Source organism: Nannobrachium achirus (assembly GCF_963921795.1).
Source record: "Nannobrachium achirus genome assembly, chromosome: 5".
In the NCBI taxonomy this organism is placed as follows: domain Eukaryota; kingdom Metazoa; phylum Chordata; class Actinopteri; order Myctophiformes; family Myctophidae; genus Nannobrachium; species Nannobrachium achirus.
This window is the reverse complement of record NC_137814.1, coordinates 46721704-46736200: the sequence shown is the minus strand read 5'-3', so window position 1 is coordinate 46736200 and position 14497 is coordinate 46721704. Positions and strand designations below refer to the sequence as shown.

Sequence of the window (14497 nt, the reverse complement as noted above, 5' to 3'; positions counted from 1 at the left end):
TCTCTTTCTCCTCCTCCGTCGTGTTCAGGAGGCGTACTCTGTGGCCAGGCAGTTCAACCTCATCCCTCCGGTGTGTGAGCAGGCCGAGTATCACTTCTTCCATCGGGACAAGGTTGAGACACAGCTACCAGAGCTTTATCACAAGATAGGCAAGTGGCATCTGAGAAAATAAATGAATAAGAAGAGGGTAAATCAATATTTGCACATCCTGCTCATAGTTGTTGTTGCCCTATCACAGGTGTGGGTGTGGTGTCTTGGTCACCGTTGGCCAGTGGAATCATCTCTGGGAAGTATGAGAATGGGATTCCAGAGTCTTCCAGGGCATCGATGAAGGTATAGCTCTTTTTTGTATGCATGTTTTACTATCAACCTTGTAAAGCAGGGGTCTTCAACGTTTTCAGGCCAAGGACCCCTTAGCAGAGAGAAAGATGACGCAGGGACCCCCCTCTACATATTGTATAAATGTGTGATGGAGATTCTCATCGATTTCATAGAAAGATTCATAGACTTGTTTGACACTTAACCACTTAACATCTTCTAAAATTTAAAACTTCGTAAACTTGACCTTCCACTCTGTACTTGGTCTGCTCTTTTTTAACTCTAGACCAAACCTATTAGCCAAAAATAGCTGATTTACAAGCTCTGAACGCCTCGCATCACTTGTAGAGCGCTTGTAGATCTCCTATTTTTGGCTTAAGTTCTCCTCAAGAGTATAGGAATTTGAGGGTTCAAGTTATTCTTTTAAAATAATTATCCTATCACACAAGGATTTGGGGGCCCCCCTGTTGTAACTCTGAGGACCCTCTAGGGGTCCCAGACCCCCCGTTGAAGACACCTGTTGTATAGAGATCACTGCCATTTCCTGTGTTTCTACTGCTGTTCTGTTTGCTCCAGCATTACGAGTGGCTGAAGGATAAGTTAGTGAGCGAGGATGGCACGAAACAGCAGGCAAAACTGAAGGACCTGGGTCTCATCGCCGAGAAGCTGGGCTGCACTCTGCCACAGCTAGCCATAGGTAAGAGACATTATACAATGCTAAGCTCCATTTGTATAATGGGAACTACCCGGCGACCAATCAACATGCATGGCTGAAATAGGCTTTCCAGCCATGCTCAAATAACGATAAAGTATACCTCAGCCATATTCAAATTAAATATGCCTCATCACTGCATCTGTATGCCATTGATTTAAACTAGGAAATAAAATACATCAACTCATTTCCATTACTGACTGCTTATATCTGTCTACTGTCTACTTTACTTAAAAAGGTCATTCAACTTAATTTGTAGCCATGTCATAACATTGTAATTTTAGAGAGTATTCTTTACTTTCATTGCTAATTCAGTGATGCAAACAAAAACAAAGAAGACATGATACAGAAGGCAATCTTTTGTTATGTTCCTTCAACATTCAATCATTGCCAAAAAACAACTTTACAGTTAATTGGGAATTTGTTTAAGTCTGCTTAGTAATGACAAGGACATAATAACTACACAATAGATAAAATACTTTCCACATTATAATATCGCTCCATCCCATTATTATGTCCTATATTATGCTATGCCCTTAAGTGATGGATTAAAATGTCTGTGCTTAAGTAGTTTACAATTTACATAACTGGTGAAGCATTTACTGTAGGATGCGGGAAGCCGATTGCTTCAGGGTAATTGCTATTGTGGAAGCGAGATATTACTGATTATTGTACCTGAAGGGAATTCATTGAATAGGGGGTTGGCTGCGAGAGAGGAGTCCTTTAGAACGTGAAAAGCCTTTCCGCTTGATGTGGGTGTGGGATAACTGTAAAAGAGAGTGTTGTTATTATTCTTATATCGTATCTTCTCAACTCACTTACTGAGAAGGTGAGCACAGGTTCTATCACAGCCCTATAAAACTGTAACATTGCAGCTTCAGTTCCAGGTTCCAGTCAACTAGTGTGGAGAACTCGTTCCTATAGTATAACTTTTCTCATCACCCTCTCCAGAGTTGTCATCAGAAAACTTTTGTTTTATATCATTTTGGGGGGATTTTCTGTGAAGATCAACTGGAAACAGTGAGAGAGAGACAGGAGAGTGACACGCAGCAAAGGCCATCTGGCTCAGGAATCGAACCAACGACTCACTATCAGCCTATGTGATATGCACCTTAACCACTTGGCCATCGGTGCCCCATGTAATTATTTACAGTGTCATGTATGGACAATCTACTGTATTGTTGATATTGACAATAAGAAGTCCAAGGTGCATACTTAGTGCTCAGATACTTCCGTTACAACAGTTGTTAAGGCAACAGGCCTGTAATCACGTCTTAAACCACTTCTTTACGCAGAGGAATTTTAAAGCAGCCGAGGACACAAGCTCAGGGACTGCAGCTTAAGAATAAATAAAGCATCACATGAAAGATACCGTATAGCTTCCTTCTTTGAACCTTGTAAACAAAACAGAGGCTTTTGAGCCAAACGCAGACTTCCCTCTGGTGAAAATACTGCTACTAATGGCAACTTTATTTCTTGCTCCCGAATTGTAGCCTGGTGCCTGAGGAATGAGGGTGTGAGCTCAGTGCTACTGGGGTCCTCTACTCCAACCCAGCTCACAGAGAACCTGGGGGCCATACAGGTACAAAGGACATTTCATAACTGCACAACAGATGTCAATCCAGAATGACATCTGGATTGAGATATATCATTGGTTGTTCTTGTTTGTTTGGTAGGGCATGGTAATGGTTGAAGGCAATTTAAAGTGCTTGTAAAATGTATTTCTATCACATGAATCCTAGTGTCCCTATTTTGGGGAAAACATTCTGGAAAAATAGCCGATCTACTATAATGCTCACAAGCGATGCATTGTCAGGTTGTAGATCGTCCAATTTCAGTGGTGTAGAGAAAAAGCAGGGGCCCTAGTATAGATTCCCTGTGGGACACAGTATACAGCAGGGGTCAGCAACCTTTTTGAAATGAAGTGCCATGTTTTTGTTTTCTAGAGTGTCAGTGTGTCATGTCAACATGAATTTTAATGACAAATATGTCGATATATTTTGATTGGCAAGACATTGTTATAACGCGATCATTAGACCCAGAGCAATAACCCACCTACGACTCCCTCCCCAGTCAGGGTTCAGAGTTTTAATTAATGTAGAATTATGTGCAAGATGTAATTTGCTATAAATTAGCTAACTTCATTTAATTGACCACGTTAAAAAAAATAATAATGACAAATATTTTGACATATTTTGATTGGCAGCTCATTGTTATTACGATCATTAGACCCAGAACAATAACCCACCTATCTCCCCGACTCCCTCCCAGTCAGAGTTCAGAGTTTTAATCAATGTAGAATTATGTTCAAGATGTAATTTGCTATAAATTAGCTAACTTCATTTAATTGACCACGTTTAAAAAAGATTTGTTTTTAAAATAAAAGTCCTCTCACACTTCTGCCAGTGTGCCAGTGATCACCCTCTCCTGTGCCAATGTTGGCACCTGTGCCTAAGGTTGCCTACCTCTGGTATACAGGGTTTGAGTGGTTAAAACCATAATATAGAATACAGAAATAGAAAAATAAGATGGGCAAAATTACGTAATGTATTTGTGGTTTAACCTTTTCTCTCACTCTGTCAGAATCATCAGGAGTATCATATTGTAAAACAGAGAGGACTATACCCCTGGTCAAGTGTACTACAGTACTTTGGGTGTCCTTTCTGCCAACAACACAGCACTCCATTAGAACTGATGCCCAACCAGATGTGGGGTCTAAGCCAGGCATGTGCACACATAGACATCAAAGGGGGCTTGAGCCCCAGCCCTTTTATCCGTGTGTAAAAAGTGCCCATCTCCAGACGGGGTCATGCCTATGTTCCCTCAACCCTATGTTCCCTCACTGAGGTTAAGGTTAGGGGTTGGGTTAGGGTTAGGGTTAGGGTTAGGGTTAGGCATAGTGGTTAACATTGAGGGAACATAGGGCTGAGGGACCATGAATGCAGTTTTTACTATGGTGAAAGAAATGCAAACGCCCTCTTTCCATGCCATACCTGAAGGCAGCATTCAAGAGAATAGCCTTGTACAAACTCTCCTGAATTTGAATGCAGCATCTTTATGTTTAAAGAATTGCCCTCTCTGTGTAGAAATCCATCTCCAGTGTTGACTTGATGATGCTTAGTTCAGTGTGGTATTAAGCACAGAAAATAGCCGACCTCCTAGTTCACAACATGCTGCAACGCGTTGTGAGCTTGGAGGTTTGCTATTTTCGATATTTTCACCAAAAGAACCTTTTAGAAATGTCATCCCCTCCCTCTCTAACATTCTCTGCTCCCTGGTATCAGTAGCAGCTGGAGTAAACAGTAACACATCTGATGGGATGAAAACCTGTGTGCTCTTTCCCTTTTTTGTGTGCTTCACAGGTAATTCCAAAGATGACGGCAAGCATTGCCACAGAAATGGATCACATATTGGGCAATCGTCCTCACAATAAGAAGGACCAACAACACCATTGAGATGGATCCTTTGAGAACTGTGACCAAGAAGCATATTAAAGTTCAGTCCTCACAGCCATAGCACATTAAGTCTGTGCCCAACCTTGCTTGTGTGTGCGACGTGCGTATGACTGAGTGTGTGACTGCACAGTGACTGTTTTGCTTGGCTCCTTGTCTGTACGAAGATCAACCAGAACTCATTATTGTAGAATGAGCGCTTTGAGAAAGCATGCATGTTACAGCTATCTCAGCCATACATTGGACCCAGTCCAACCACATGTTAGAAGATACAGCCAAGCAGAATACTGGCACAGTATGCAATTCTCCTCTGCTCCAAACAGTAACCCGTGTCCAGGTCCTTGGTCTACATCCAAGGCATGCAAAAACTATATTATCTGTTGTGAATAAAATGTCACACAGCAGAGATGGTTGTGCAACTATACACACACAAACTGATGGACTGCAGTCGCACAGACAAGTTCATGTGGCTTAAGACAGACATTTATTTGTAGATCAGGAGGAAGGTTTGTTTGTGTACTAAAACATGGCAACCTGTTTTGAGGCCTTTGGATTCTATTGGTTGATGTGCCAGAGAATAGCTTCCAGCCGTTCCAGGTGTTGTGTGAAAAGTAATACAAATTAATTTATTTACTGTAATTGTGCCTGGAAACAGGAGACTGGAGTGTGTGTAAACCCTTGTCCATGTGATAAATATCTTTCAGTATGAACTGAACATGCTCTCAATTGTGTTGCTACAATACCAAGAGCTAAACAGAAATGTATTGCTGTATTATTGACTGTTCTATTTTTTTCCTTATTTGATAAGCGGCTGTCAGGATAAGCTTATGATCTGTCATTTGCAATGCAAAAAAAGGAAGTTTGTTTTAAAAAAAAAAATGCTAGCATGCGTCAAAACAGTTAATCTGTGCCCCGTAGCTGTATTATAATTTTAACTGCCAGACATTCTGTCAGTGGTGATAATTTTAGATTCATTTAATTTGAATCTGTATCTTCAGAAGAACATTTCTATTAGTCAAACATGGGGAAGAGAGTAGGCCTACCCTGAAGGGTGGGTCTGTGGATTTTAAATGCAGAGCCATGAAGCTAATAAAGATACTGCTTTCTCCAAGCCAATTTGTTTGTTAAAAAAAAGAAAGTCTTCAAAATGTATTTTTGGTGTTGTGCATCATATTTGTACATAAATAAATGCCCTACAATTATCGTGTGTGTTGTTTTCTCATACAAACAGGATTATGAACATGTTTTCAATTCACTCGTCTAAAGTTATATTTGTAGGTTAGTAAGACCCAATACAAAGTTATTTATTATTATTATTATTATTTTAAGAAAGCTCTAGACACTGATTGTTATTGTGGCATAACCATAGTTATAATAGCTTTTATTATGTTGTTCTCAAAGTGGATTCCAGGGACTCTGGGTTCCAATAGGTGGGTCTAAATTGACCCATACAAGTCTGCAACTCTGACAGTGTACAAAAGGAACCAAATTTGGTTCCATTTGTACACCATTTATGCTTATCTGGCATAACATTCAAGTTTCCACTCTTGACTCCCGATCGAACCACACCCCCTTCTGTACGTCATCATAAGATAATCGTTCATTGGACAATTTACAGGAAACTCCTTTTTGATTGGCTCCTGTGGCTTCCGGGAAGACTTTTCACTCGCGCTTGAAACGCGCGCTGTACACAAACACAGAAGTTACTACTGCTGCTGCTGTAGGACGAATAAATGCTCTTTGTTTACCTGCACTGTTGAAAAGAAGACGTCAGTCAGAGCTTTTATTGAATGTTTCGGTAATAAGGTAAGTCAACTATCTCTGTTTGGTTAATGGTTCGCATTCATCAACCTCTGCCTCCATACAATAGTAACTAACAACACAGCCTGTTGCTGGAGAGACGTCAAACAAAAAGAACATGGAGCTCTGAGAGAAGGATATTCCTATGGCAAATAAACTAGGTTTGTGAGCCGCTGTGGTGGAAAAAGTACAAAAGTAAGTACAAAGTATCAATACTGCAACGTAGAAATACTCTTTTACAAAGTAAAAGTCCGTAATTCAAAGTGTACTTGAGTAAAAGTACAAAGGTATTGGTATCAAAATGCAGCTAAAGTACAACAACTAAAAGTACTCATCATGCGAAATTTCGAGTTTTCAAATGTGTACAAATATTTTGAAAATAGCAGATCTGCAAGCTCACAAACATTGTGAGCTTGTAGATCTATTTTCAAATGGCCGAAGTGGTTCATGTTTATTTTGAAATAAAAAATAATCAAAATCTACTGCTTAATTAAAGTTTTCAAATTGTAGTGGGGTAAAAGTACAATATTTGGATCAGAGTAGAAGAGTAGAAGTAAAAGTATTGGAATTTGGAAATATTCAAAAGTACAAATACCTCAAAATTGTACTTACGTACAGTACTTAATTAAGTAAATGTACTTGGTTACTTTACCCCACAGCTTTACTTGTTCTTAATCTTAGGCTAACTCTCCAGTAATTGACATAAAGTTACATAGCCTGTACATAGGCTAACGTTACTCTCCAGTACTTGACATAGAGTTAAATAGTCTGTACATATTTCAAACCCATAGACCAAGATGGAATCCCTGCAGGGGAGAAGGCGTTTATGAGCTTGAGGCAGTACTGTCTGTCTTGTCAACCAGTAGCCTCAAGTGGTCCTCAAAGTAAACCGCAAGGACCCCAGTTTTAGCTGTTTCAGTTTGATGATTTTGGTGTTAAAATGTTTAAAAAATGTCCACATTTGTTCAATCAAGACTTTTAGAAAATGGCAGAACTGCTATTTTGAAATTGTGTGTGTGTGTGTGTGTGTGTGTGTGTGTGTGTGTGTGTGTGTGTGTGTGTGTGTGTGTGTGTGTGTGTGTGTGTGTGTGTGTGTGTGTGTGTGTGTGTGTGTGTGTGTGTGTGTGTGTGTGTGTGTGTGTGTGTGTGTGTGTGTGTAATTAAACATATTATTCTGGGGACCAGAAACCTCCTCAAGGACCCATGCCCTGGGTGCCCTCACTCCCTGACTTAAAAGTTGTCCGTTGTTGTTCTGTTGCAGCACCATGTCTCATTTTGGAGCAGCAGAGAGGTGGCGGTTCCATGGTAGAGACACAGTTTGTGTGGCCCATGACCTCTCCTCCCAGTCCCTTCCTGAAGATGACTTTGACCTGAATAAATCCTATCCCTGTGCTCGACGTCCAGGCCACAGGAAAGAGCCGCTGGCGCTGGGATCTTATTCTGGCTTCATAGCAGGTCAGTGTAAAGTGTTACATATAAGCCACTGTCTAACGCAGGGGTGGGCAACTTTGATGATGGCGAGGGCCACTATAGTTCCATCTTCACTCCAGAGGGCCACAATGCATATTGCTACGGCCTACTTTGTAATTCTAGTATCTCATACAAAAGAAGCAAAAATAGCAGATCTACAAGCTGCGATACTTTTGAATTGGAATCCTGAATATTTTTATCTGGTGGAAACCAGATCAGTAATCACCTCACTTTCTTTGACGACCATTGATTACCTCTTCTGGATAGGCTATTCATGTCACATGGTAGAGCTAAGGGCCAATCGCAGGACAGTACCCCAGGAGCGCCCTCCCAGACAATGGGGGCAGGACTCCAGGCTATGGGGGAAATTAGCAGTGTTGGAAAAAGTACTCAAATGTTTTACTTAAGTAAAAGTATCGTAAGAGTATCAATACTGCACTGTAGATGTACTCAGTTATAAGTAAAAGTCCAGAATTCTAAATGTACTTGAGTAAAAGTATGAAAGTATTGTCATCAAAATGTACTTAAAGTAGCAAAAGTACAGATGCGACACGTTGTGAGCTTGTAGATCGGCTATTTTCAAAAAGCCTAGGTATGAATTAGGACGGCCGAGTGAGACACACGATCTAATTAGCTGCTACAGCTCTCAGCTGCGAGTGCGCACTGCCTGTGCAAGTGTGTATGCTTCTACTTGTCGGGTGTCACGCAGCCAATATCAAAGGATGCGCGCTGCCCGGTGCCTGGCTGTCTGACCTGAGAATGAACTGGGATGATGGGTCAGTCCACTTAATGAGCTTGAGTGTTTGACACGGGGGGAGACTGGTGATACCCCCGCTATCCTTGGAATAGTCCAAAATTTAGCTGAAATCTGATTGGCTCGAGGGGTTCCACCCAATCATATTACAGGTTTTGCAGCTGATCTACAAGCTCATAACGTGTCAAATCAGTGATCCGATATGGGCTTGTAGATCAGCTTTTTCGGCACAGCAGACAGGGAGAGAGAGAAAAACAACAAAACATACACAGCGCTACATTTGAGATAGTAACGTTACCCTCAAGGAAGAAAGTGATGTATGATAACTTGGGGATCAGGTGCACCATGTGGGTGAGCAAGCAACAGAACATCTTCTTCCTGGCTTTCTTCTTTCTTATCCAACATCATTATTAAAGCATAGGTAACTTTTCAAGCACAAACTAGTGACACATGATAGCACTTTATGAATGTCATGTGTGGGCTCCCAAATCAATATGAAGAATGGTTTGGTGTGTTGCAACAATGTGTCTAGTTATCTAAAGTATGGAAATTAGTCATATGATTATGTCATGCAAAAATAATCTAAAAGCTAGCAAGTCAAAAAGTCTAGATTTACTTCCATTATAGCAATGATGCTCCCCTCAAATCCCCCAAACCAGGACACCAGAGTTAAAGTGGTTAAGTGTTATGCATCTTGCCTGGTGCTCATTGAGGCTTAAAGGACATGTATAACAATATGTAGGCATCACAATATTATTGTTTCAGAAATTCAGTCCTAGTTCTCAAAATGTTCACAAAATGAATTTCCTGTAATGCCAATCTCATATAGCCTATAGATCTAGCCTGTTTGTACAGTAGATGTATTATCAGACAGAACGCTTAATTGTTTTCAATACTTTAGCTAACTAGACAAAGTTCTGATTGCATGCACTCATTTTTGTATGTAATCATGTTCATTCTTCACCCATTCATAATAGCCCTACTGCTTCTTTTTTGGAGCTGTGTGCAGCTCCCTATACGTGGCTGTGTGGGTCTGTGTGTCCGTATGTAGCCTGAGAGTAGCCTGACTTCGGCGCGTAACTAGTGCCGCACCATTTACGCCACTCGCGCAATATATACATCAAAATGTGCGGCTCGGCCGGGAATGGTGTTCTATTACCTTTCGTTCCGATCCGCCTTACCATGCCGACGTAATCGGCACAAAACGACGCTTAATTGTCCCCATTGACTTATAATGGGACAATGCAAGAAATCACTTTCAAGTATTTTTCTCTCGTAAACCATAGGAGCTACAGTTTCAAACCTCGGAGAGGAGATTCATAATGATTTTAAGAATTAATCAAAAAATAATTACATCACTCGGCCTCATGGTGGTGCTATAACGGCCCACTTTACGTTTTGCCCCGTAACTCTTGAACCGTAGATAGGAAAATTAAAATTATTTTTTCCCTGGATTCCTTGGGTCAAGACGCATCTCCCCATATAGGCCACGCCCATTTGCGCCAGGATAGATTTTCCGCCATCTTGAATTTTCTCCAAAACACACTTTTTGCTCCTTTTCCTACATATTTTCTTCAAATGTCACAAAAATCGGTACACATGATCCACACACACACACACACACACACACACACACACACACACACACACACACACACACAGCTCCACTTCACACGGGTGTGATTTTTCCTTTCTATTTCCTATTCCATTTCTATGTACACATGCTTGACTCTTATTGCACATTTGCTTGAGCACTGCTGCTATTGATTAGTGATTGTATATTCTGCACAACATCTCCACATATTTAAGCTGCTATTTTTAAGGTAGTGTTTGATTGTTACTGTTTTGGCTCAAGTCAGAGTAGACTATGTTGTCTCATTCACTTGCTGGTGATGATGGTGGTCTGCATGTTTTATTTGCTCATTTATCCATAGGACTGTTGTGGATTATACTGTACTAGCCCTTACCCGTTCAAAGATATGAGCTCCGAAATGATGTGCAGTGTGTGGGTTATGGGATGTGTGCACATGAGGGATGGAAAGTAACTTTAACTGGTGCTGGCATGATAATATGTAGGAGCATCAATGTAAGAAATACCCGTTTAATGGCTACAGAGATACTGTGTACCGACCTGCATGATTTTTGGACAACATCTCAGGCATGCAAACGTGTAGCTTTTCAGCGAAAATCGCCGTTTTGAATCCAAATTGGTCATTTGTGTGAATCGTGCAGATTCGTTAAAAAATGTTTATGGGGTTTGTTGAGATATGCTCTCCCATCATATTGATGTATTATTGTGACGTGTGTTGCTGAACCTTTATTGTGAAGGACTGGACCGGAAGGGCTTGTTAGCCTCATGGTATTTAAGCTGACAAAATAAATCATGCCTCAGTTGTATGTCACTGAGTTCCAGCCAGAGCTGATGCCTCCCATGTGTGTTCTTTATTATTTCCTCCGTCTGTACTTTTTGCACCTCGAGTATTTTTGGTACCTGCATAGAGCATTGAAGATCACTCTCTTAACACATGGGCGGCCAAGGTTTATAACATTTATAGCTGTTGCTGGTGCCACCATTGACTTACGTTATGTTTTGATGAGCCCCGCAAGCTTCGTGCGTGTGCACGTGCGTGTCCAGAGAAGATTGAGGAGGTACTCCATTTGTTTACAAACGCTCGCGAAACTCGCGGTAAAAAAATCGCGGTAAATTCGCGGTAAAGTGTCGCCGTGAAAACAATCAGCTCTCTGCCTCCATGGGGCTGTTTTTACCTCATTCTCAGATAAAGCCGTTCTTATGTTTCAAAGTAGAATCTAAAGCCATGTAAAATCCTTCCGTGTGGGGAGAGACAGGGGGCTTCCTGCCCTGGCTGGGTGACGTAATGGATTCAGGGCATGCAAAGGGAAGCTGCGGTCTCGAAAAGTTAACTATTTGTTGACTCGTCCCTCGACGATATAACTTCCTGTGGCAGGGTGACATCTAGTGGCCATAACTCGTCCCTGAACGCGTTTGGCTCCCCAAGTGTTAACAGGTTATGGGCACCAGGTAGTACCAAAGTTATTTTCGAGGTGAAAAGTTTGTAGCCGTGCTAGGCTAACAGCATGGCCGTGTGGGCTCCTTCGAGTAGCCGTTGGACCCGGCTTGTTTTTGACGGAGATGAGGAAAAGTATGAACTTTGGGAGACGAGGTTTTTGGGGCATTTGTTGCTTCAAGGATTGAAGAATGCCGTCCTAAGCGAACCCGAGACGGGTGAAGACGAGGAGAGAAATACCTTGGCCTATGCCGAGCTGCTCCAATGTTTGGATGACACAAGTGTGTCACTTGTTATGCGGGCAGCGGCTGACGATGGACGCAAGGCGCTCAGAATTCTCCGAGAGTACTATACAAGCAAAGAGCCAGTGCCTTTCTCAGAGTCCAGGACCAAGCTCAGAGGTGAGGACACTGAGAGGATGCATGCGGCGGCAGCGGAGGAGGTCGACTGCGCCATGGGGATTCAGATGCGGCCGAATGTGAAGAGGGCGGCTACAGGTGACCGGCGGAGGTGTTACCGATGCAGTTTGCGAGGTCATATCGCAAAGATGTGTGATCGCCAGCAGCAGTGGTGCGGCCACTGCCACAGTTCCACACACCGGTATGCAGCCTGCAGAAGGAGACGGCAGCGGCGCCAGCGAGTCTACGTCCAGATAGTCTCGGAGGGGTACAGCGACAGCAGCGGAAGCGACACCCGCGGCGGCGGGAGCGACGGCAGCAGCGGTCGTGAGTACTCATTCCGAGTGAGTGACGGTGATGTCGGGCCAGTCGAGAGTCAAAGAGGACAGCGTGTCAAGAGGATCGGTCTGATGGTTGATACGAGAGCGACGTCTCACATCATCACAGACATTAAGAAGTTCACAAGATTCGACAGCAGTTTCCAGCCACGGGCACACCGTATGGAGTTGGCTGACGGTTCGAGATGCAGTGGTGTGGCAGAGCGCAGAGGAGATGCGGAGGTGATCCTGGTCGACAGCAGGGGGCAACGCCACAAAACCAGCTTGAGGCAGGCGTTGTACATTCCCACGTACTCCCAGGACTTGTTCTCTGTGCAAGCAGCAACCACGAGAGGTGCCACTATTATATTCCAAAAAGGTAAAAGTGCTCTGAAGTGCAGAGATGGTACACAGTTCGACATAGATATGTACAACAGACTTTATTATTTGAACACAGTGGACAATGAGTGTGATAATAATGTCGTTGATCAGTGTAATGTGTGTTACGATAAGTCGATGTGTAATGCCTACAGACAAGTGAAGAAGCACAGGTTGTGTGCAGAGAAACAGACACAGACAGACAAACTAGTTGCGAGTGTTGAGTTGCCAAGACAGGCTAGGTCTAGGCAAAAGCGTTCACTCCTACCACAGGTGCAAGTTTCAGAGGCTGTAATAGTTACACCTCAGAGAAGCCAGCTTAAGTCAGACGAGGCTGGATGTAAAACCATATATTGTCCACCTAGAGTGAGGGTGAAACAACCAGCCAATTCAAGTGTTTATGCAACTGTGGACTACTGTCATGGATTAATGTCTAGTATTGCAATGGTTGAGAAAATGGAATCACTAAATGGGAATGATGCGTTTGTAACCCGACTGCCTGAGGGCAAGAAAGCAGTGGGGGAGAAAAACTGGAAAAAGAAAAAGAAGTGTTCATTTGTGTTGGGGTGATTGACTGACTTTTAAAGGTTGCATTTAGTAAATGTGATACTGATTATGATATGGTGAATGTTGAAATACTTTGAAATATGCTTGATTTTTATTATATTGTAAAAGAGAAAAAAAAATATATTTATATAATGTGAGATCAAGTGGGGGTGTTGAGATATGCTCTCCCATCATATTGATGTATTATTGTGACGTGTGTTGCTGAACCTTTATTGTGAAGGACTGGACCGGAAGGGCTTGTTAGCCTCATGGTATTTAAGCTGACAAAATAAATCATGCCTCAGTTGTATGTCACTGAGTTCCAGCCAGAGCTGATGCCTCCCATGTGTGTTCTTTATTATTTCCTCCGTCTGTACTTTTTGCACCTCGAGTATTTTTGGTACCTGCATAGAGCATTGAAGATCACTCTCTTAACAGGGTTGGGGGGGTGTCATATCGTCAGAGCAGCAGTGAGAAGAGGAGCGTTTATTTCTTATTCTCGGCGCCGTCCGTTTTGTCAGTACAATGGTGTTGAAGGTGGACGGGGAAGTGGGTCGTTTTATTTTTTAACAAATCAAGCGCTCCCTGAGTCCCTTCTCTTTCATGTGACGTCGTCATCAGCTGGCAGCGCTCAAAGTCAACACTCTGAACACTGGCTGCACTCACTCAGTGCGCTGCGAGCCACAGACAGAGGAGAGCAGAGCGGTCTCAAAGCTCGCAAAGTTGTCGTAGTTGTGGTGTGACTGTGGACTGTTGGCTGTTTGATTCGCTTGCATCGCGGTCGTGCGCTATTCTGCATCGATGCGTGATGTGATATTATCGGTTATAGCCTTGTTGATTTTACGATGATTCGCTAGCTTAGCCACATGCTACCGCTAGTCGCCGTGACTTCTTCCTACAGAAGGAGGAGGCTGAGACATGTCACAAAAAGTCTGATCTCTCAACTTAAGAACGGACTAACTGAGCTTGAGTTACAAGTGAAAAGGATCAACCTTTTCTTTGACGATGATGGTTAGCTAGATTGCAAGTCAGCCAGGAGAATCCACTAAATGAATCATCTGTGATTTACAACTGTTTCCCAAACACTGGGTCGGGACCCATGTGTGGGTCGTGGAAACATTCCCTCCCCAAAAAAGCTAAACATTTCATGATTAAAAAAAATAAATAAGTAAATTACTTTTCTAATTTCATGAATAAATAAAATACAAAATGATCTAAGAAATGATCTTAGAAAACAAATAGGCCTATTTAACTCATTCAGTGCCAATCACGAGTATATTCGTGATATATTAGCGCATCCCACAGTGCCAATCACGAGTATACTCG

General features: G+C 42.4%; 2 protein-coding genes across 2 annotated transcripts in view; both read left to right on the top strand.

The window, feature by feature from the left end:
* Positions 1-4507, top strand: part of kcnab1b (potassium voltage-gated channel subfamily A regulatory beta subunit 1b) — a gene marked incomplete at its 5' end in the record, with an annotated part of 71431 nt that extends 66924 nt beyond the window's left edge. Inside the window, 5 exons of the mRNA XM_080726420.1 lie at positions 29-149; positions 239-333; positions 895-1015; positions 2524-2612; positions 4393-4507. Of these exons, the coding sequence (XP_080582546.1) occupies positions 29-149; positions 239-333; positions 895-1015; positions 2524-2612; positions 4393-4485 (519 nt within the window). The 3' untranslated portion in view covers positions 4486-4507. The remainder of the gene's footprint in view (positions 1-28; positions 150-238; positions 334-894; positions 1016-2523; positions 2613-4392) is intronic.
* Positions 4508-7547: 3040 nt separating this feature from the next.
* The window catches only part of pask (PAS domain containing serine/threonine kinase), a gene marked incomplete at both ends in the record, with an annotated part of 35196 nt that continues 28246 nt past the window's right edge, over positions 7548-14497 (top strand). The window contains one exon of the mRNA XM_080725849.1: positions 7548-7737. Coding sequence (XP_080581975.1) covers positions 7548-7737 — 190 coding nt within the window. The remainder of the gene's footprint in view (positions 7738-14497) is intronic.